This window comes from Athalia rosae, chromosome 1, assembly GCF_917208135.1.
Source record: "Athalia rosae chromosome 1, iyAthRosa1.1, whole genome shotgun sequence".
Taxonomy (NCBI): domain Eukaryota; kingdom Metazoa; phylum Arthropoda; class Insecta; order Hymenoptera; family Athaliidae; genus Athalia; species Athalia rosae.
Window position 1 is genome coordinate 19638107 of NC_064026.1, and position 24125 is coordinate 19662231.

The window sequence follows — 24125 nt, forward strand, 5'->3', positions numbered from 1 at the left end:
GGCACGAACTTACCGGTTGGTAAAATACTTTTATGCACTTTAATGTTGGACCCTGGCCAGAGAAATTCTGTAAAATTTTTTGTTACGGTCACAGTCTTCAGGTTTATCGTTCGTAAAGTGGAGTTCGCTATTTCCATTAGCATGTACCAGGAGTGATTGATTGTATATCACATACTTAACGACTCCGTTATAATCTCGATTTTTTATTTATAGATTATTTTGATCAATCTATTAACAGTCGGTCGCATGCGCATCAGGTAAAAAAATATTTTCTATTCAGATCAGAATAGATCTCTATATGTATACGATTTCATATATCCTAGATATATTGTGTATCGAATGCGAATCGAAGGATATGAGAAATTCGCGTGAATTCGAGCGTTGTATTTGATGCTTACATTTTCGACTTGGTCTGATGAAGATAACGAATATGGTTTTTTGAATGGGCCATGTTTGACATTGGATTACAGCTCTAGGTGTTCACCCTGATACAAGGTAGCGTGGCCGAGCGGTCTAAGGCGCTGGTTTAAGGCACCAGTCTCTTCGGAGGCGTGGGTTCGAATCCCACCGCTGCCAATTCTTTTGGAAGATGATCTTTTGCTGAATCAGCTTCAAGGGTTTAATTTTGAGATTTAACTCCGGAAACCTAGGGAACAAGGGGCAGAGTAGCAGTTGCAATTACAATTGCAGGATTCCAACATTTCTAAGGGACGAAGGGGTTACGTCGGATCGAGGCGCTGTGGTTCACGTTCACCAGGAGTACACGTGGATGTTGAAGCTCGCTCGGTAGTCCGTACATGTTATGAAGATATGTGGTACATATGTGTTTCATATGTAGTAGACATATATATGATTTATCAAGTACTATATACCCTAAAGACATATAATATATTCCGGTATGTATAATAGCAATGACTAACTGATATAAGGAATATCCGAGGGAATATCGAAACAACAATTCTGAATGCCTGCAATATTTCAGAGACATTTGAAATGCTCAAAAAAGCAAACAAACTAAAGTCCGAATCTTAAACAAAAATCCAAAGGAAAAGATAATAATATATTATAACCGTTATACATACTCATTGAAACTCCAACCCTGTGAAAGCGGGTAGATCGATTGTGTTTACTCTCAACTCCTGGTATTGGATGCGCCCCTGCTGCAGTTGTTGTTGGTAGGTTCTCACAGTGCCCGGAGCATGAGCATAATATTGATTTAGCGACGTCTTCGTGTAAAGTGTAGGATGTTGACATCGGTCGTAGTTCACCCGAATACACTTACGTACTGCATGTATATAGGTGATGTCATTAAGGATGAAACTTACCATTCTGCACCCACAGGATGGCGAAAACTTGGGGAAGAATCACGATGAGAAAGCCGAGCAAGAGACATTCTGGAGTTGCATTCTGCTACCCTGGTAGTGGGTTCGCGAGGGAGATGCCACCCTGGACCACGCCTTTTCCTCCGAGGTCGTCCACACGTATGGGGTCATATATGCAGCCCCGCAGATATCCCTGCGGAATAAAAGAGATAAACCTGTTTTCAGTTGCTTATACGCGAAGATTTTCCTTCACCAAGTGTATTCTTATACGTATAGGTATATGTAATACATATAGCTCTGGCTTAGCACTCATTTGTATCAAAACTAAATTCACCTAGAAATCAGAGTCCTTCAAGTAGTGATTGATTAAGCATTGCATCTTGAGGTTTTTTGAAACCTTTCAGCTGGCGTATTAAACAAACGCCAGTGTTTCATTGTGAAATTTCGTTCAACGTGTTACAAACCTGTTATCAAGTACTCTCGGATTGCATTGAACAACCTTATGGAATTGAAAGATAAGAATTAAATCAATGAAAATCGAGTGATGGATTAAGAATTTTATCATGATCTCAATCAGGAATGATAAATTCTAATCGAAAAGTCACGCGTATTTGGGAAAAGGCGGGGGGAATTCGTTACTTATATTCTCAAGTTAGAGGAATGAGATGAGACATTTTCTTTACCTATAAATGGCCAATAACTTTAGCCAATAGGGAATCAATCAAATCAATGACGAGCCGATAGACGCCAAGTTCGATTTGATTAGTAATCCAATAGGATAGCATGGCATACAAGAGCTTAGCTCAAAACAGTCGAGTTAATGCCTGGGGCACTTGGAGCAGAAACACTGTAGCCGGAGCGAAATGAACTAGGAGACCATGCCTGAACCTTCTTTCGTAAGTTAACTGTACTTCGAAAATTTGTCAGGTGCATTGTGGATATTCCTTCTCATTTGTACGTGGAAGAAATGTCTAATCGTCTGACAAAGACCTGAAACATTTGGAACATTGAATTGAGAACAGAAAGACTGATTAATTAATGAAATTGGTCATTTTTTTTTTCGTTGTTAGCGAAATAATTGTAGGTGATGATTTCTATGGCGAAAACTTCTCGAAGGAAATTCCTGCTCACTCAATTAAGAACGGTAATATGCAGCAACTGAGATTAGTTGAGATATCCATGTGAGCGGAGTACCTACTTTCTGACCGGAGATTTCCGGCCAATTAAACCGTCACATTGTACGGAAGACCTACATTCAAAAGTTTGATATGAGTACGTAGTAACACAAATTCCGAAGTTCTGATTTCGAGCTGTTATCACAAACCAACTTTGAGACTCAAACTAATCGTAACTAGCAAAAGGAAAAGAAAAAGGTTGAACCTGAGAAAAATAGAGTCATTTTACATTGGGCGATATTAATTTTCAGGTGGATACCCTCGAATCTTTCATACACTAATTTAACTCAGAAATTTAATATGAAAAAATGTGCTCCCCACAATCAAGGTAATAATTCTATAGACTTACCGAACTTTTCTATTGTGATAACAATAAGCAGATACTGAACGTTTCTGATCGGAACTGAAAGTTTAATCTATTGTAATTTGGAGTATCGAGAAATGCAAATTATTTGATAACTATGTATAAATAAATCTAGTCTTAACTTTTTCATGAAGTTTGAGACATTTTGGCGCATTGTCTTTACGTGAGAGGTATCATTGCTACCCCTCAGTATCAATAGTGTCAGCTTTTAAGGAGCAAATTCGATGATAGCTATTTGAAAAGTTGTTCCAAAAGTTATTTGCCGATATTCGAACAATATCAAGTAAAAAATTGTCACCTGGCACAGATTCGTACCGCTCAGAGGATGCAATTCCATGCAACTGGTAGAACTTCATGAAAACAATCGGCGATCGATACCGTATTTTTGTTTCATAAAAATTTCTACCGCGGAATACTTGAATCTTGTAGCACAAACTTTTTATTTGTGTAACATATTTGGTGAAAAAAAATCTAGGGATTTTAGCTAGGTTTGATTACCACTGTTACCCGTTTACTCCCTGTCACACATGTGAGGAATATATTCTGTGAGGAGTCTGCCCTGGTTCGCCCTTATCTGGTTTTTTCGTAACGCTAGATTATTGAAGCTACATCTCAATTTTGTTGATATTGTGCAAAGCGTCTGATACGATGGCCAGATGTCATCTCTCACGACAGCTCAGCCTACTCACTGGTAATTGAAATTTTGGAAAAATCTCATAAATTCTAGGTTACGAGTCATCCAAGTTACATAATGTAGTGCTACTTGATTTTCCATTTCCAAAATTTTTTCTAATGATTTTTATACAATATTGCCTGTCAATTAATTAACAAATTCTATTTCTATAAATCTTGCTTTAATATGCATATAGAATTCACCTAACCTTACCCGCACATTGTTTATCATGAACATTGCTACATATGTCATTTGAATCTTCTGCATTACAGGGAAACTTGGTAACCATGTGCACCATCCTCTGGTTAGAAGTGCAGTTGCAGTTCAAGGAATAAATCCTCACTTTTCTAGCCTCCTTGCTCAGAAACATACCATAGCACCAAGCTTCTCATCTAAATTAATAGTGAAACCTTTATTACAAGTGAGTATTTATTTGAACTGAATGCTGTAGTGTGATGGCGGGATAAAATAACGTTACACAAGAATCATTATCTATACAGCCAAACCTACTGCGATCCATTACAACAAGTCCATTGCTCAGGACTCCTGTAACTGGTGATCATGTGCGTCTATGGCAAGTAGAACGAGTGACTTCAGCTGTCCTGATTGGGCTGCTTCCTGCTTGTGTCATACTACAGAATCCAGTGGTCGACAGCACCCTGGCTCTTTTGATGGTGATGCACAGCCACTGGTAAATTACTGGTGATCAATTATCAAAGAAAATCGTTTGTATATAATTTCACCAATACGTTTTATATCAATTTGAATTTGCAGGGGTTTGGAAGCCATAGTGATCGACTATGCACGTCCAATTGTTGTTGGTAACATTTTTCCAAAAGTAGCTCACCTTGCTTTGTATCTGTTGTCCGCGACAACGTTAGCAGGTCTGCTTTTTTTGATTTATAATGGACCAGGCTTGGGAAAGACTGTGAGGAACTTTTGGGCTGTTGGTACAAAAGAAGCTAGCAAGTAGAAAATAATGTGTTTACATTGTGTGACAGAAGACACCAATATACTGCTATTATTTTGAAGTCATCAAATATTCTATAGATATTTAAGAATATGTATTAAATAAATTATCGTTTACCCTAATTCTGAGACTATTATTTCAGAAACACTGACAATTAGAACAAAAGAGGATGTATGAAAGTGAAGTTGTTGATCTGTAAATGAATAACTTAACGCACTAATTCCGCGATTTCATAAAAGAGCCGAATACATGTGTAGTAACAAATTTCTCTCAAATTTCATCACCATATACCAGTCCCGATTGCCGAATATTTTAATGGATTTGTAACGAACAGTTCATCAAGTGGCGTCTGATATTAACATAGAAATTTTTCGCAGCAAGAAAATGCAGGTAAACTCAGTGGCTTATTTAAATAAGACACAAAGAATTTTGGCAATTACTCCCATTCAAGCGACATCTATCCTTTCCAAGTGTTACGGGAATTGAGGGTGCGATTCTTCCACAAATACTTTGGATTTTTTTTTCTTTTATTGCACAATATGATTTTCTAGAGTATTCTGAATGGTTGCATACAAATCCATATATTTAATCTGTCTTAATAGTGTCTATTTTACAATAATCATCAAAACCTAGAACTCAGACAGTTTAATTAATGTACAATTCTTGCTAGAGTTTGACCCACATGGAGCATGACAGCCAAAGGATACTCTCAGTGACTTAAGCATAATTTGATTGAGTTAATATATGAACAAAAATGATTAAGTAATTATCTGAAGCTCCAGGTTCCTTTTCGGTTGAATGAAGTTGCGTTTACTTTCATCGCGATCACTTTTGTGTCACCTTCATGCCAGTAATAAAATTAATTTTTCCCTCATTTATTTACTATAATTTGCCTAGATTTATTAACGGGTGTCAGAAAATATTGTACATTTAATTTGCAATTCATTATTCATGATGAAATTATAAAGTACTAATGCCTAAATACCCACATTGAAAGTCTAGTGAATGGCATTGCTCCATGTAAGTAATATTCATTGTTTCCATTTTATCCAGCTAACTAGATATCGACCAACCAATGCTGGAGATTAAAGGGTTTGATGAAACTGAATATGGGATTCGTAATAATGTTCTATTTAGACTTTGCAACATTATTTGAGGGTAAGTTCAAAACCTGAAAAATTTTGTGATATGCTGCAAATCAACAATACATTTAGCATGGTTTAGCCATATCTGGACGCTGAATGTTGTAGAAAACTGATTGTGAGCGGTCACTCTCCAGGTGAAATTAAGTATCTTGAAATGATATATGAAAATTGTTACACTTGGTCTTGAAAACAAGCTAATATGATGGTTAATTCCAAAATGCAGAATACCATGAGACATTATCCAAATTATAGTTCTACAACTAATTATGTAATCATCACACGTACCGTTTTCAATAATCTGTGTTCTATCTACTTGTTAACTTGTATACTTCTTTTACATATTAAAATATGATGTTTCTTAAAATAAAGATTATCAGCAATATTTTAAACATTGTTATATTAGTATGCTTGATCGCCAAACCTTCACTGCATGCATCAATGGCATGTGAGCACACAGTGTTCGTTCATCTTCTTAAATCTTCGCGTCACCTTTTATCCTTGATTCTTCTTTAACGCAACTTGTTTTTCGCAATTACTTTTTTCCTGAGCCACCCTGAAAATTTTAATAAGTGTATTAATATGCGGATATTATTATATTGTTCGTCAATTTGAGATTTACTGTTTGTAAATCATTTCAAAATCTTGAAAAAATGAAGGACGACATAAAAACATTGACTGGTTAATTTTCAAGTGCAAATTTATATCAGATACTGAGTATTGAATTACGCAATCATCCACATACTGACCATAAGTGAACGAAAATCAGGTTTCTACTTATAAATCTAATGGACCCATGAAAAGACAAGTGACTACAAACATGAATATAACATCAAGTGATTGAGAACTAAACCTGTCTCTTATTTGAAAAAAGCTGTTGAAAAGATATTAAAATGTGCGGAACAGTCGAAGAAACGGGTCTACCCATTCCCCATCCTGCTGATGGCGTAGAATAGAAATTTTGAGATGAAAATGAGAGACCTAACGCAGAAATTAACCGGGCGGTTGACAGGCGAGAAACAGATACATACAAAACACTACACCAATATCGCTTGCAATTTGATGACAACTTATTGAATATGAATAAGTTATTAATTGACCGATCCAATTAGTTAATTATAATTTACATTTTTATAGCATTCCCTGAAATCGCTATCAATATCCGAACATACTGATGAAATTTCATTATTCTGAAATTGAATAAATAGAACTATTATTATTTCAAGAGGGTATATTCTTTTCAAACTCAAGGAAATCTGTAATGCAGATGAAGAAAAAAGAATTCAGGGAGTTAGAAAAGAACCGTAGCTAAAACAACTGCAAAAAGATAAATAATTGCATGAATAACAATTAATCTTAGATGCTGTGAACTATCTTGCAGTTTAAGTGTGGTATCCTTCACCTCAGTGTTTGTGCTGTACTTAGATGAATCTATTGTTCATCATATCATAAACGGAGTTTATTAAAACCACTAATATTATTTATATCAATACACTTTAGTATTACCATTGATTTACAACTGCTGATACAACGTGCTCTTCAGTGTACTAATAATACTGGTTAAAAATTATCCTGTTTGGGTTCGAATTGAGGAAAATTGATTGCTTTCACAATGTGTTGTCTATTTTTGAGCATGTTTGATTATTTGATAAGAACAGGCAGTAATGTTCACGTAGATATTCTACCACACTACAACCGATTGATATATTGCTGTGGAATGATTCGTTACACTGAAAGCAGATGTTAAGAATAATTTTCTGTGACTAGAATAATTCGTGTTTTACTTAAGATGTAAAATACATTGAAAACGAATGGTACAGTGACCAATAAATATGAAAAATTATGGATCGGGACAAGCACGATGCAATGAACATTCACTAAGGGTACGAATAGAACAATTAACAATCCGAACCTGTGATAAAATGTGATTTTGAAACAGGAAATTATTTTGCTTTGTGCCATTGCAAATGAATGAATTGAGTTGTCTGATTGGATAAACGAAAACGAAAACAAGAGGTTGCATAAATATGGGTAATGATTATCATTTGCATTATTATGAGGAGTGGTGCGTATGGAAAAATTACACAATGATAAGGGATTGTGAAAACTGAAAATTTTAGAAAATGAAGTAAGCTGTGAAACAGCAAACGGACGGTAAAGCCAGCAAACGGGAGCCTACCCTTTTTGAACCCTCATCTGAAGGCCGAATAACAACCAACATTTCAGAATGTCACTTTCTAATTTTCCATACCTGTAAATCGGCGCCGCTTTGCCACGGGTTTCATAGTGGACTGTGAGAACAACCAAAACAACAAATTTTTTACTGGTAATGTTATTATGTATTAGTCTAGTAACGATGGAAACATTTGGCCAAAAATGACCAGCTGCTATAGCAACTTCCGATTTAGTATCCACATGATAAATTATGGGGTCGTACAAGTTATTGGAATTTAATCAAGCTTCAAAGATTTGTGACCGTAAGGACAAACACTGAGGAGACCGGATATGTAGAAAATCTCCCAGGTAGCATTGGCATTCAGAACTCATAATCGCAGGGAAAAATTAGATAAATGAAAGTTGTAACTAACGATGCACAATTTTGCTGACGAATACATAGCTTCCTAGCATACGAAAATTTCGGTTATTCACATTTTATATTATCCTGTTTGTGACTGACTTCGCAAAATTTAATTTTTGAAGAACAGATCTATAATATATTGGGACATTGATAACTATGTCAGCGATATTTAGCTTTCACAATGGCAAATAAAATATTTCAAATGTTGTTCAGGTACATTTAGAGGCACTTGGTTGTATCTGTTTCTCAGTAATTATAATAGTGATAACAACTAAGTCATTTCTATTCGAAATAACAAAAATGAACTAAAAGTTTATTACATTGTTTCACTACTACTACTTAAAAATAAAAGTGACATGCGAACTGGACGTGATACCTTCCACCAGCGCTAATTCTCCCACCTATAAAAATTAGCTGACAATCTACCTGGATGCATACTTCCAAATATGATTTGACCCAGATATATTATTTCCGTAAATTCATTCCACGAAAATATACGATAACTTCAATTACTTCATCATATATCACTAACAAAAACAGAAACTTTCAACATCTCAAAATACTAATTTTTTTGGTAAACATGGGATTGGGTAACTAGAAAGATTTTATAGTTTTCTTTAGGTAGCGTTTGGCACAGTATAAGCCGGTGAGATAGATATTTTGTACCAATCAATAAATTGAATGTATGGTTAATGTAGAGAGCAAATTCATTGAGATGAGGATCAGGTCAGGCTTAGAAATGCAACAAATCAATTACTATCATTGTATGCGTGACTTTGTGGAGAATTGGATAATTCGAATTTTGATGAAGGAAAGTGCAGTCTTGTCAGAAGAACGTATCGTATGTTGAATACTCTGTTCATGCTAAACAAAAATTACTCCGGCCCAAACGGCGCACACAGCTAGAATTAAATACGAATATACGATAAAGGAAACTTTCAACTGCCAACTGCCAATGTGTGTGCACCAATATGTAAAACGAGTCGGTAGAAATTCTCCCATAATTGCAAGTTTTATGGGTTTTACCTTCCTTTTTTTCTTGTGCTTTTTGTGTTGCTGGCCAATCAAGGGATTCCAGCTAGCCTGTGTGTTGTGGTCTATCATGTCACACGTTTGTGGGGAAGTTTTTGATATAAGAAAGCTGGTGTCAGGTTCTTGTCGACACTGAACCAAATTTGTAGACTCAGTTACGGGACATTTTGCAAGCTCTGTATTCTTCAGCGTTTTTTCAAGTGCAGCCAATAAAGATTGCGCCACCGCTGTAGACTGCATTCAATTGGGAGAAATAGTTAAGGATTTTGAAGAATCAAAACGGATGGATCAACTTTCAATTGGACAATCAATTAGATCACGACCTATTCGTAGCAGTTCATTTTTAAATCTTTTATAAAAAATGAATTGTTTGAGAATTTGTCAATTTCCTCACGCGAATTAATTAGTAGAATCTCTCAGTTTGAACTTAGCACCACCTACTATAATGGTTAGTTGATGATAAATGATTCATTCTTAAACTGCGATTTGGTTTTGAAGCACTATATCAATGGATTGGCGTACAAATTTATACCATAAAAAAAAAAATCAGGTCTAACTCTGTATGGAAGTAAATGATGTACAATGTACATGCCTACAGTGGGCTCTTTCGGTTCACTGGATGGCAAAAGACACTTGTACATGTACTCAATTATGTAAATAATAATTTTAATTGTAACTGACAACTAACCTCGGTCTTAGACGAATTTGACACCGGGGGTCCATTCATAGTTGATTGGTCTGAGCTGCTGCAACCTCCGTAAACCTCGTTCTGGAAAATGTTTGACAAAAACTTGAGACATGATTTAGTTACATAGACGTATCTTGTTACAAGAGAGCACCTATCGGATATCATTACTATAACTGAAGATCTATATTCGAAAGAACGGAACTTATATTTAGTGATCGTAATTGGATCCCTTCAATTTTTTGTGGTATTCAAATCTGAAGTTATACCTTGAGTTGACAGAGTTCCTGGTGCAGTTGTGAGACGAGATTCTTTTCCTCTGCCAAGCTGGACTCAGAAATTTCTAGCAAAGAGCGCAGTTTCGTTAGTTCTGCATCTACTGTAGCTTTATTACTTGTTTCTCGTTGCAGTGCTTCTTGTAATCTCGTCTTTTCCTAGATAGTAAAAAAATGTTGACGCCTTCCGCACAACGGATATTCAAATTTATTACTATGAACTATAGGTTTTCACTAACCTCTGACAATTGCTCCAAAGCATTGAAACCTTGATTTGTGCCTCTTTTTACTGCAGATTGTTCACGTTTAACTTGAAGGTTAGCTAATTCGGTTTGAGCTTGGTGCTTGAAAGTCTCAGCTTCCGCTAGTCTAGTCTCCAGCTCAGATAACTTTTCTTTAAGCTATGCAAGGAGATATAAAACGTTAACATTCAAATTGAAGAAGTCATTAACACTGTTTTACCTTTTCACTGACACCTGAGTTAGTTCGAAGACTATTGAGTTCGATTTTGAGGTTGGCTAGATCTTCTTCTTTTTGTTGAAGTTGGGAGTGCCACCTCGCTTCTTCCGATTCTGTGTGATTTTGGAGTTTTTTGAGCATTCCTTCCTGTAGTACAAGAGACGAAAATTTGAAAAATTTGATATATTGTGATAATTACAAATTTTACAGAATGAACTTACTGTGTCGTTGATTATTTGCTTATAATGAGCTACCATCTCCTGTAGACTCCGATTTTGCTTCTCTAAGTCGAGATCAGGATTAGAACTGTCTTTATTACGCTTGATGTTAGTGAGAAATGCAGAGACTTTTTGTTCAAAGGTGTTGAGCCATTTCTCGTGAGACGTTTCAGAGACAGTAATGTCAGGAAATATCCTTTGTAATAAGGCTTCTGTAGACTTCTGTTCGGCTATTTTTACTTTTTCAGAAAGCTCCTGGAAAAAGAATCAAAATTGCAGAATTACGATAATGAGATGATATAAAATGTGAAATGGATTGTTTGCAACATGAGGAACTCCTGTAGAAATTGAAGATGTAGGTGTGATCGGTGGTAATGTTCAGGCGTCCAGACCCTGTGGCGAAATTGACGAAAGAACTTAAGACTTGCAGAAAAACTTACATCAATTGCTATTCCAGGAATAGAATTCACGCGAGACTCGGCGGCTGATAGCGCCTCCATCACTTTCCAGTTTTTAGTTCGTAATTCCTGTAGTGAACGTCACGGAAAAAAGCCATCCAAAAAATCAACAATCAGTACATTATACTTAAAATCAAATACAAAAAATGTCATCATCGAGGAAGCGAATTTTCATTATTAGCGTATCATTATGCATCTGCAGATGTTGCGAAAAATAGAAATTGAATTTGGCTTTAATCGGGAGCAATTGATGATAGTTTCTACATGTTTTAAAATTTATTGGACATTTATTAGGTGATCTTGCACAAAATTTGTAAGTTTTTTGAATGGAGTTCAACTACTCACGTTATTCTTGGTCTTTTGAAGTTCTAATTCATCACGAAGATGCGCAACTTGTCCACGTTCGTTGTGAATATCGTCTTGCAGAGCTTCGAGTTGAGTGGTAAGTTTGCTTAATTCCGTATTCTTCTGCGTTACTTCTGTTCTCAACTCATCCAGTAGACTTTCTTTTTGTGCCACTCTGTACCAAACAGTATTGATGAGAGTGAGGTATACGTAATTAGTATACCCAAACACAATGTTGATGAATAAAAATAAATAAATAGTCAACTTACAGGTTATTGTGTTCAATTAGCTGAACATTGTTCTTCAAAGCTTTTGTTTCGAGACCATTTTCACGACCCTCGACAGCCGGGCGTTCTGTGGTGGCGGCCAATTGAGAAGCTAGAGATTCATTTTCGTCGCGCAGTTTTCCGATTTCTTTTTGCAATTCGGCAATGACTACGGACTGTGAAGAGAGCCTGTCGTTTTCTTCTTGGAGCCTTGTAATTTCAATCTGCGAGGCCGAAGAATTCTGCTCACTCTGTTGAAGTTTCTCAAAGTCGGCTGTTAGCATCTTGAGCTTAGACTCGGTGTTATGAGCATTTTTTAGTTCTTCTTGAGCCTTAGATAATTCTGACTGAATCTTACTCAATTCATTCTGGACCTTAGAGAACTCTGTTTTCACAGTCTTAACTTCGTTCTGAGCTTCTCGGAGCTCAGATTCTGACTGTCTGATGAATCTCTGAGCCATATCCAAATCTCCTTGAATCCTGGCAGTATTTGACTGAGACTTTTTTAGTTCAGTTTGAGTACTGATTAAATTTGATTGACACTTCAAGAGATCATCCCGCGTAGTAACCAACTCAGTTTGAAGCGAAGTTATTTCAACCGCCTCTGTCTTTGCTTCTTTTTGAGAGACAGAAAGTTGAGATTTTAATTTATTTAATTCACTTTGTACCTTATTGAGTTCAACCTTAAGATTGGCGGACTCGCTAGCGTCGTTTTTGGCTGTACTTAATTCTGATTTCATAGAGCTCAATTGTTTTTGTAATTCCTGTTCGTGGCGATGAGCAATTTGCAGTCGATGTTCTAAATCACTGAGAGTACGGTGAGATTCCTGTAAAAGGGAAAATTTAGTTTGAACTATGACGAAATTATGAAGCAATTGTTTACATCCACAAAAAAATCAGCAACTGTTCAAAGGATGTTAACCACATAATGAAAACAAACCTCAAGCTGTCTGGCCATGTCTTGCAGTCTCTCTCCAGTTTCCTTATAGTGTTGCAGCTGTCCCTCAGATTGCATGAACTGGTCTTGCATTATGGCTAATTGTTGCCTGAGGACTTCTATTTCGGTAGCACTATTCTCACAAGTAGATTGCAGCATTTGTAGTTCTTGAGTGACGGTCATATTTAGATTTTGGAGTTCCTGTGACTCAGCGTGCTTTTGGGCCAATTGCGCTTTTAGGGCATTTTCATTATCTCTCATCTGTGAAAACTGAACTTCTAACTGCTTCCGCTGTGCAATAAGTTCTTGCTGCATATGCCCTTGGGTTTGTCCTTGATCCTCTTGCATTTTATGAATTATAGTCATATTCTCGTTCACTTTACTTTGTAGCTGTTCGATCTGTCTAGAAAATCCCTGTTTTTCAGCTGCATGGCTCTCCAATATATGCTGGACACGAGTATGCAAAGTCTGAGTCTCAGTTATTTTGGTGCTCAATGCTTCTTCGAGCTGTCTTACATTTGCAGACAACCTAGACTTCTCCGCGTTCAGCTCCATACGTAATTCTTTGAGTTTATTTTGAACTGCAACACTTGCTTCTTGCTCATCAGCCAAAGCTTTTTCTTTCTCTGCCAGTTGCTTTTTGAGTTTAATCACAGGATCCGCGCGTCCTTCTGTCCATTCAGAATGCTCCAAAGGGTTGTCCAACTGCTTATTTAGTAGCTGATCAATCAAAATTTGAATCTCAGACCGGCTGAGTTCCGCTTTTTGAACAAGGGGCATTAGCAAAGATATGTTAATGCCATCTTTATCGCCACCTGAAAAATAGTCGACTCTTTAGCTATTGAATACTTTATTCAGGTCATAGTTTATTTCTGTAACAATGAAAATGGGTTTTGCAGATGATATTTAGAATAATGAGTTACCGATTTGTGCTAAAATATCATTCCTTTTTTTTTTACTCTTAGATTCTTTGGTTGAGGACTGAACAGGAATCGCAGTTTCTTTTGAAATTTCCTTAACTTCTTTCACAGGTGTTTCTTTTTGCTGTTCCTTAACTTCTTTTGAAGTTTCTTGAACTGCGTGTTGTAGTGGAGCACTTGCAACAGAAACAACCTCCCTCTTCTCCTCTTTGATTTCCGCACTTTTCTTGCCTTGTTCTTTAAAATTCTTCTTAGATTTGGTAGGAGTATCTCTCGGAGATTTGCTCACAATAGGTTCCGATTGAGTAGCATGCTGTAAGTTTTCTCTCTGTAAAAAATATTCAACTTCATTCCCTCTATCCATCTGTATTGAGTTCATTGCACACAAAAAATTGTTGCTGCTGCTCTCTGTCTTTTAAACATGAGATAAATAACTGGCATCAGCATCGCCAGCATCTTGTTGTCAAAACAACACTCAGCACTATTTGTTATCATCAGCTTCCTTGATATCGTGCGTTAGGGAGGTACTAAAATTCAGGGAAGTGATAAACTTCTCTAATATTAGCATTGCTGTCACAAAAAATATGTTGATGTCCAGGATCAAATATCCAAGTTACTGCTACAGAAATTCTCAAGCTGTGCAAACTATGAATGAATACAGTGTGTCTGCCATTACTTTAATGAAAACCTTTTTGCGTAGAGAGCCAATATTAACTTAATACTTCTCAATGCACACATTAACACAAGGTGAATCGATGAATAATATCAACACATTAGTTGAGATGAAATTAGGCAGAAATGGGGTGTCTATCATATTATTATCAAATAATTATGATATTGATACGATAAAACAAGAGCTAAGAAAGTATTGTAAATATAAGATACCAGTTTAGAGCAGATACTCACGCTGTGACTTCGAATGAGTTCAAGATCATCTTTGGGTTGAGTCAAATTAAAATGATTGATTTCCTCAGGTTGTGGCTGGGACGGGCTCAGTTCTGGTGCCAATACTACGTGCTCATCTTTGTTAATAAGAATTGGTTTAATTCTTTCAATTTTCCCTTTTTTCTTGTTGTTTTTCACATTCTTTTCCTCCTGAATAAGTAGATTATAAGTCATTCGAGGTTTAGTTATGAATTATAATACTGAACGGCTTTCATCCCTTGAAATGCAGAGTACTTAAGTTTTTCTAGGTGGAAAATATATTTTGCAAATCCAAATATCTGTGTACATTGGATAGATGCGATCATTTACCGATACACTTTTGGATATGGATTCCGCTCTATTCTGACTTCTTGACAAAAGTTTATACCTACAATGACGAAGTGCACAATTGTAAAAATTTACTATTGTAATTTGAATAGATTTAAGACTGGAATACAGCTTCAGAATTTAAACAAAGATGATCTATCATTTAAAGCTTGAACTCACCAAGGCATAATTATTAATTATCTACACAAGATATTGGATTCACAAGAATTTATTATAGATCATCATTAAAACAGCTGTGCTTTAAGTAAGAATACTAAGCATTGATAAACTTGTTCTATAAATTTTCTCCTCAACTAGCAAAAAAGAAGACATTTTTACGTTACTACGGCATCTATGAATCATTTTTTCTCAAAAATAAATGACAGTACAGTTTTGAACTGGGCAGAAAGTGAATGGGTTAGCAAACGAGGTAGTAAATAAAATTCTGTATGTTTGTTAGTCCAGCAAAATTATATGACATGTATGCTACAGATACTTTGTGGTTGCTAATAACAGGATCTGCAGTTATTTGGGAGCCCTAGGTGCTATAAAAAGAAGGATTCTCGTAATCGAAACCTGATCATAGAAATTTCACAAGATAGATAATAGAGATAACAGAAAAGTCCCTATCAAGAAGTCAGGGTAATATTATCAAGTAGGTATAATATCTAAAGCTCTAGAGATTACATTGCAGATTAATTTGGATACTCTGTAAAATGTGGGACAATTAAAAAAAAGCCTACAAAATAAAATGAGGACAAAATGAAAGCAACAACTTTTACCTGTACAATCATTTCACTGTTAAATATTTGAGGATTCTCTTCAAATTGTACGTGCTCATTTTTCTCATCATCTTTTTCTTCCTTTTCTTCCTTCTTCTCTTTGACTTTTTTTCCAGCCTTATTTTTGTGTTTCTTTTCTTTCACTTTCTCTCTTTTCCCTATGACCAGAAAATAAATATCGTAATTTTCTAAATTTCGATGAGAAATTGTAGTTTTCAGTATTAGTAGGCCAAGGATCAAAACTGACTTATTCCTTCCTTGGAACTATACTTTGAATTTGGTCATGGAAGTCTGTGTATTTGTCATTCCAGAGATGGTCATGTCATATTTATAGCTACCGATTAAAACTATAGTCTACCTAAAACACTAAATGAAGTCTTGGCTGACCAAACTTACCTAGTAATAGATCATCGGGTAACTTGCGTTGTTCAGCAATTGCTTCTTCGTAAGTTTTTTCTGTGATACCAAACATTGACACAAGAAGAATAACTGCTGCCGACACTACGACTAACCCAACACAAATTAGTCCTGTGCGGTCATCCATTTTTATTGTCGTACTTTTCTGCACAGACAAAAAATTCTTACTGAATTTGCATCGAATTACAACCCCAACTCCTACACACCATAACTAACTAGGTGCAGATAAAGTCATAAAAGACAGTTTTTGTAAGAGTCAAGTTTAGCACAATTCGGGAAAAAAAATAATTAATACTGCAAGCCGGAAAGTCAGACACAGCATTGACGTAATCGTGATTCATAAATAAAAGGCAAACAGTAGATATCTGAGAAGTAAAATTCGTAGACGGTCATCCTGGCCAAACAAGTTATCTGGTTGGTATGCTAATGAGTAGATTTAAATATCGTAATATTAAATATTATACCATCAAGAATAGAAATATCTGTACAGCAGTTTATGTGTTACTTTGCAATTAAGAAGATAAAAAAATACATATATTCTCCTTTTTTCATTCATTTTATTTTATGTAGGTGTTGCAGCAAGAAATATGAATCATATGAGTCAAAAGTATTAGGCTGCTCCACCGTTATGGAAAAAGACCTGTGAGATTAATCCTCAAAAATACATGTACGCATATTCTTTAGGAGCTACAGTGCACAAAATCAGGTATTATATTTGTCAGTGAAGAAGCCACACATGCGGGTACAATGTATATGAATATGACGAAATCTACTGAAGAACATATGAATGCTACACATGAAAAATACGCTTTTGGGGAGAATTTTTAGACGACAATTGGGGATATGCTTGTAGTGAGATGAAATAAACATAGCTTATGGGGGGTTTGTAGGTTGGATCATTCTTATACCTATCTTATTTACAATCTTTTTTTCGTTCAGTATAGGTATACTTCGCCTAAGGAGCGTGAAAATTTTGATCATAAGGGCATTTCGGGTATGGAGAATACAAAACATTAGTAACTATACTGGAGTTTGATAAGTCGTTAAATAAACGTCCGAATATTGAATGCTTGGGATTTTCATACGTACTCAGATCTGTGGTCGATGAACTAACGGTAGCAAGACTCGGGGTTCGACAATTGAAAATAAACCAGACAATGGAGGGGTCTAAATGTGGATATTAAAAGCGATTATTGTTATGGGAACCCACGAGCGGTGATATGTCAATTCACTCAACGTATTAACAGAGATGAGAAAGAAAAATGACATATGGATGACAGAAGTAGAAGCAAAAGAAGCGGGTGGTAGCGGTCAAGCGGCACGTCATCACATTAGTACCTATGCCGACTGCAACGTGAACATTCCACCACACGTCTGTGATCAAGCAGAATCTGATAAAAACCGGTACATACTTCAGAAATATATAGTTGTTATCCTTGAATTCCAATAATATGAAATATCGAAATTTTGGCACTGCACAGAATAGGTGTTGTGCGACGGTTTATCGGTTTATATTTCACTAAAATTGGCTTACTTATTACAGTTCAGGTCGTTCTACTTGACGAGAACTCCGCGCACACACGAACCCTTGTGAAACTGTTATGGCGGCTACCAAAGATTTCGTCTCAAAACCACGCCCATCGAAAATTGTCAGACTATCATTGGTTAAATTCCCTGCCACGTAAGCAACGCAGTATGCAATCTCTTTCTGCTTCCACGGTGCAATCGCCACTCGTCATTTGTTCAAGTGCTTTTAGTCTATTTTGAGGTCTTTTTTAAACATCTAACGCCATCGCAGGGCAGTTTTTACAACCCCTACTTGAAAGCTTGCTTGCTCGGTCGTTTTCAGGAGATACAACACCTACAGCATCCGATCCAACCGACCGCTATCTGCTAATAATCCTTGTCAGGAAAAATGCAGTAGAGACCACCGTAGCACTGCTAATGCCGTGTAATTACCATGCAATAGGATTCTCGTACAGTTGCGGCTGCAGCACGATCACGGTCGCGAGCGGTCGCAATAGGTCTTAACTTTGCGCTAAGCAAATAGTTTGCGCCAACCTGCGCTGTAGACTGTCCCAACACGGTGGTGCGAAAAAAAGCTTATAGCGGTGGTGTCCTAACAGTGTGTTGGAGGGTAAATAAAGTAAAATTGCCAACTAATTTTTAATGTTAAATGACCAAAGTTTAATTTTGGTTGGCTGGTTCGCGGGGGGTCATAGGTGTATAAGGTAGGTAACTGATGCGGATAGCCCTCTGAATTCGTTGATAGCAAATTTTTGTCCCAACCTTACCTGAGGGCTATTACACAATGACCATAAGTAAATATTGTAAATTTATTGCCGGTGTTTTGGTCTCGTTAGCGAGATCCATCAATTTGGATATTCAATATCCAAATGATATTGCTAAGTTTCAATGGTGGTCAACCTTCTAATCATATCGATACATGTCATGAATAATTTATTCATCAGACGTAATTCTAAAAGTACCATGTCATCGTTTTAAGGATTATTTCTGAAATAAAACGTGGATGGCGTTTATCACTCTATTCACAATCAGTCATATCTGAGTTTATCGAGGGATCACTGATCTTTTTAAAGTCCATTAGCATAACTTATTTCGCATGAATTATAATTCAAAACAAGTTGATAAATGTTTGAAATAAATTCTTTCTATCTCATAAAACTTGACTAGATTGTTTTTATTTACGATGATTTGTTCCTGGTTTTTTTTCCAATCACCCTTATTAACTATGCTAAGTAAACCTGTGGAATCCTGTAATAAATGATACTAAATAATACATACCTACTATACTGTTAATGTTTCTCCCAAGCCCTCCATATCATAGATGTCTAGTGAAAATTGAATCAGTTCTTAGACCAATATAACACTTTTGCCACCTGCAGATATCAATTGAAAATGTTCATTATCATTGTTATCTAAGATTATCTAAAATGTGCAATTAGGGGTTGAATAAAAAATGTTGCAAATGAGTTTTGATGATGTTTATCATTACCATTTATTTTATCTTGGGCACATATCGATGTAACAATTACAAAGATAATTAGGATAATGTACTCATAGATTCTGATTTGTAATTTTTTATTTTATATTATTTCAGATGGCACCCAAGCAACTTGGATCATTACTCTAGATCCAATTGAGTTTGTGGCAGCTGCATACCTATGATAATACAAGAAACTTCACTCTAAGATAAATTATAGAATAACAATACTAGAGTGCATTGATAGACATCGACTGAATTGAAGACTTTGAGTATTGAATTGGCTGACTCATCATTTCACAATGATGAATGTTACGATGACATTTTGCCCACCAAATATCAGTTTTTTTGAAATTTGGGTCAATCATGGCATGTCCAAGTGTTTTATGGAAACTGTCAACACTTCTCTTATATCGTTTTGTCTTCTATTGTTTGGTACTATTCAATTATGGATGTACAGAAAATATTCGACAGAAATGGATGGAAATTTACTGCCAAAAAGTAGATTATATAATATTCAAAAGATCCTGTTGTATTTCATGCCAGTTCTTAGTCTTGTGAGATTGATTTTGCAAGCCACAGTCCTGTATGATAAGACCATCTATGGTTACATGGTATGTCATGATTCTGTTATCAATAACCGATCACATTGCACAACCACTGTAACATACTTATTGAATTCCAGATTCTGTCAACAATATTGAAAACAATAACGTATCCTTATTCAGTTCACATATTGAGAGTCGAACGGTACAAATTATTGCCAAGTGTTCCAACTAAAGGTCATGGATTGGTATTACTTGGATTTTGGACACTGAATTTCATAGCAGAAAACTTGGTTATTATAAACATTGGTAGACTGGAATGGTGGTTCCATTTGAATTCGTAAGTGGAAAATAATATGCTCCAGATTCTAACATTACAAAGTGAAATATGATATTGGTAAATTTGTTTTTTTTTAGTTTAAGCGATCAAGTAGAAATGTCTCTGTTCGTTCTACGATATACGACTAGTTTGCTAATTTTTGCTCTGGGACTCAAGGCCCCAGGGATTAGTGGTAACTCAGTAGGTGAATATCGGTCCATTAATGATGATACCAGTCAACGACTAAGATTCCGCCAAAATGTAAGTAATTTATATCTGTATGATTTTGTTATTTGTTATTAGAAGCAGAGTTATAAAGTTGATATGTGCTTGCAGCGCCTTGATGAAAACTCATCGACGTGGAGAAATGCCTGGCACAAGATAAAAACTTTATCACCATTTCTTTGGCCAAAAAAAGATTTTCTGTTACAATTTAGAGTCTTGTTCTGTTTTCTGTTACTTGCCCTTGGACGAGTAATAAACTTGTATGTACCAATATACAACAAAAAAATTGTGGATAGTGTGACAGATGTTCCAATTCAATTCAGGTGTGTGGCAATTGAAGCTATCAATCACATTTATTTATTTACATTTATTATTAACGTGTCATTTACATCATCTGGTTCTTTTCAGATGGGACTTGGTGCTCATTTATGTTGGATTCAAGTTCTTACAAGGAGGTGGAACTGGTGGCATGGGTCTCCTAAATAATCTCAGGTCCTTTTTATGGATAAGAATTCAACAATTTACGACTCGTGAAGTGGAGGTTGAACTGTTCAGGTAATTTATTAATTCCACTGCACAGTTAGTTGTGCATGTTACTTGAATTCTTTACATTGTTGTTTCTTTTTCAGACATCTACATGGTTTAAGTCTACGCTGGCATTTAGGCCGGAAAACTGGAGAGGTTTTGCGGATCATGGATCGTGGAACGGACTCGATTAACAACTTATTGAATTACATCCTGTTCTCGATAGCTCCAACCATTATCGATATTATTGTAGCTGTTGTGTTTTTCGTTAGTTCATTCAACAAATGGTTTGGTTTAATTGTTTTCACAACAATGGTGTTATACATCGGTGAGTTGATTTTATTTCAAAGGTTTTTACGTGGTAGTTTTCAATAGGATATTGAGTGTTGCCATATCATCTATTTTAGCTGCAACAATCGGAGTAACGGAATGGCGTACAAAGTTTCAGCGTCGTATGAATCTAGCTGACAATGCACAGAAGGCTCGTAGTGTTGACAGTCTACTGAACTTTGAAACTGTCAAATATTACGGTGCGGAAGCTTATGAGGTTCAGAGTTATAAAGAAGCTATATTGAAATATCAAGTAGAAGAGTGGAAGTCTATGATTACTTTAAATATCTTAAATACAATTCAAAATGTAATTGTATGTGGTGGATTACTTGCTGGATCTCTCCTGTGTCTACACATGGTAATATACATTTTTTTATAAATGAGAAGAAATTAGTTCATTGATCAATTTTCAACGTCCAAATTACAGTTGTTTTAATCCAATATCTTTTTTTTTCGCAGGTTGTTGATGGACAGGGATTAACTATTGGTGATTACGTACTTTTCGCGAGTTACATCATACAATTGTACGTCCCTCTCAATTGGTTTGGTACATATTACCGGTAAGTTCTGAAATTATCTGAAATAAAGACATGGAAGGTATTAGGTATTGATATACATCTCCATTCAGACCTTGCATTCCTAATTAAATTCCGTTATCTCAGAGCAATTCAGAAAAACTTCGTGGATATGGAGAATATGTTTGAGCTTCTGAGAGAAGAACAAGAGGTAATTGATGCTCCCGGTGCTGGACCTTTAATTATCAAGCGAGGTGGGGTAGAATTTTCAAACGTATCATTTAGTTACACTCCCGAACGAATGGTTCTACGAAATATCAGTTTCGTGGCTCCGGCGGGCAAGACAATAGCACTTGTGGGACCATCAGGAGCAGGGAAATCTACCATCATGCGACTATTGTTCAGATTTTATGATGTAGAACAAGGGGCTATTATGATTGATGGGCAAAATCTTAAGACTGTTACACAAGATACATTGAGAAAAGCTATTGGTAAATAAATTTTGCATTAGCTGTTATTACTCGGTATCTCAACTCGTATCAGTGGCTTAAAAGAATGTGTCAATTTACAGGTGTTGTGCCACAGGACACCGTGTTATTCAATAATACTATAAAATACAACATTCAATATGGAAAAGTCGATGCGCCCGAAGCTGATGTAATTGCGGCAGCTAAAAATGCAGATATTCACGAGCGGATTATGACTTTCCCAGAATTTTACGAAACAATGGTTTGCATAATGATTATTTTTTATTTTTATATTCATGTCGGATTATGGGACTTTGATACTATTGAATTTTCTAAATTTGAAGGTTGGTGAACGAGGTTTACGGCTAAGTGGTGGAGAAAAACAACGAGTGGCAATCGCTCGTACTATTCTGAAAGCACCTAAAATAGTTCTTCTAGACGAAGCTACCAGTGCCCTCGACACACAGACCGAGCGTACGATTCAATCAGCCTTGAATCGCGTCTGTGCTAATCGGACAACTATCATAGTCGCGCATAGATTGTCGACTATCATTCACGCCGATGAAATATTTGTAATCAAAGATGGTGAAATTGTTGAAAGGGGTAGACACGAAGAATTAATTTCATACGGTGGCGTGTACCATGATATGTGGCAAGCGCAACTACAAAACGATCAAGAACATAATGACGAGATCCTGCCGAATGGCAACTTATCGATAGATGAAGAAGACAGAAAGACATCGTAGCTACAAAGCTTGTAGAAAAATTTTCTGTTTGTAGTAACTGTATTCACACCTGACAGTACTTTTGAAAGAGAGATACGCAATTCCAATAAATATTGATATTTTGGGATTTCCGCATCCTATTTCATGGATTCGACCAAACTAGGAGATTTAAGAGATTTTTTTAAACATTATTTTATGTTGACAATGTTACACTTGTTAATGAAAATGTTGGAAACATTTTTTGTACTGTTATCGAGGGAGTAAGAATATCCTTGTGTTCTACTTTGAATGTTTCGTGCTTCACTTTCCTATCCCAGATACAATTTTAGTTGAGACCGTACCGATGCTGGATAGAAGATGCTCTTTGGAGGCTGGGGCATGGAGACCGCTTTTATCAGTAGCTCGCACCTACGTAGGTAATAATAAGCAGCTGAAAGCCCAAAAGATGGTCCGATTACTTCGAATCTTTCGATTTTTAATTTCAGTTCGACTTTTGGTTTGTTAATTTTTTGAATCGCATAACTCGAACTTTACACTCAACGATTTTCGGTAAACTAGAAATAGTCTAGCAGAAATTTATTCTCGAAAAAGTTTATTTATTCTTTACGATTCGCCAGCGGCCCATCTTTTACATCGCATGAAAGTTGCTAGTCGCCGATAGACATGCAAGCTATAATTAATCGAAATAATCAATAAATGCCGATACCTAGATACGACTCCGCTAATCCTTCTCTCTTATTATTCAAACATATTATGCATGTAAGTCTACAACTTTATACGATATAAGAGAACGCGGGGTAATATGGGGTAGCGGGGCAGATTGGGGTACACCAAAAATTTCGTGAAAACTTGTTTAAATTGATCGAAAAGGACGTCAAATATCATTTCGGATTGAACATTTTTTTAACTTGTTTTCTCATAGATTTCTTAAGTACCCCATATTGCCCCGCGTTCCCCTACTTGTATACTATCTATGACATACCGGTACAGGTTTTAAAATTGGAATGCGGTCGTATCGAACCGAATTGAACACAACGCGAATGACGGACTGGTCTCCAAATATTTTAAGATATTTTTCGATAAAATATATCCATCCAGAACGAGATAGGCAAATATGGAAGGAACGCATAACATGTTTAAATGAGATAATTATTTCTATGTAGCTTTTCGCTTTTCTATCTCATGTCATAATTCTATGCTA

At 36.1% G+C, this 24125-nt stretch overlaps 3 protein-coding genes and 1 non-coding gene across 10 annotated transcripts; 3 read left to right on the forward strand and 1 right to left on the reverse strand.

Moving 5' to 3' along the window:
* The first annotated feature begins 494 nt into the window (after positions 1 to 494).
* Trnal-aag lies at positions 495 to 576 on the forward strand. Its single transcript has one exon. It is a non-coding gene; the product is annotated as a tRNA-Leu (tRNA).
* Positions 577 to 3380: 2804 nt separating this feature from the next.
* Positions 3381 to 4626, forward strand: LOC105692441 (succinate dehydrogenase [ubiquinone] cytochrome b small subunit, mitochondrial). The gene is made up of 4 exons (XM_012411654.3): positions 3381 to 3552; positions 3807 to 3955; positions 4035 to 4225; positions 4309 to 4626. The coding sequence occupies exons 1-4, from the start codon at positions 3510 to 3512 to the stop codon at positions 4505 to 4507; spliced, it is 582 nt and encodes a 193-aa protein (XP_012267077.2). The 5' UTR covers positions 3381 to 3509; the 3' UTR covers positions 4508 to 4626.
* A 387-nt stretch (positions 4627 to 5013) lies between these two features.
* On the reverse strand, positions 5014 to 17821 carry LOC105692439 (kinectin). 6 transcript variants are annotated; one of them, XM_020856105.2, is made up of 16 exons: positions 17682 to 17821; positions 16249 to 16414; positions 15853 to 16010; positions 14726 to 14914; positions 13823 to 14147; positions 12903 to 13714; positions 11966 to 12789; positions 11697 to 11871; positions 11334 to 11420; positions 10897 to 11148; positions 10679 to 10822; positions 10456 to 10617; positions 10211 to 10375; positions 9945 to 10025; positions 7898 to 7937; positions 5014 to 6202 (listed from the first exon to the last, which is right to left on the reverse strand). In XM_020856105.2, the coding sequence occupies exons 2-16, from the start codon at positions 16394 to 16396 to the stop codon at positions 6159 to 6161; spliced, it is 3606 nt and encodes a 1201-aa protein (XP_020711764.2). In that variant the 5' UTR covers positions 16397 to 16414; positions 17682 to 17821; the 3' UTR covers positions 5014 to 6158. The 6 variants fall into 6 exon arrangements, with proteins under 6 accessions (XP_020711764.2, XP_012267070.2, XP_012267071.2 ...); XM_012411647.3 differs by lacking the exon at positions 7898 to 7937 and adding an exon at positions 9251 to 9490; XM_012411648.3 differs by lacking the exon at positions 7898 to 7937 and adding an exon at positions 9251 to 9490 and having other exon boundaries at positions 17608 to 17746.
* LOC105692440 (ATP-binding cassette sub-family B member 6) lies at positions 17540 to 23213 on the forward strand. 2 transcript variants are annotated; one of them, XM_048657611.1, is made up of 14 exons: positions 17540 to 17673; positions 17813 to 17950; positions 18119 to 18406; positions 19391 to 19887; positions 19959 to 20158; positions 20236 to 20398; positions 20474 to 20685; positions 20771 to 20917; positions 20992 to 21215; positions 21295 to 21575; positions 21677 to 21777; positions 21880 to 22223; positions 22304 to 22461; positions 22544 to 23213. In XM_048657611.1, the coding sequence occupies exons 4-14, from the start codon at positions 19576 to 19578 to the stop codon at positions 22943 to 22945; spliced, it is 2544 nt and encodes an 847-aa protein (XP_048513568.1). In that variant the 5' UTR covers positions 17540 to 17673; positions 17813 to 17950; positions 18119 to 18406; positions 19391 to 19575; the 3' UTR covers positions 22946 to 23213. The 2 variants fall into 2 exon arrangements, with proteins under 2 accessions (XP_048513568.1, XP_012267076.2); XM_012411653.3 differs by lacking the exon at positions 17540 to 17673 and having other exon boundaries at positions 18119 to 18500.
* The last annotated feature ends 912 nt before the right edge of the window (positions 23214 to 24125 follow it).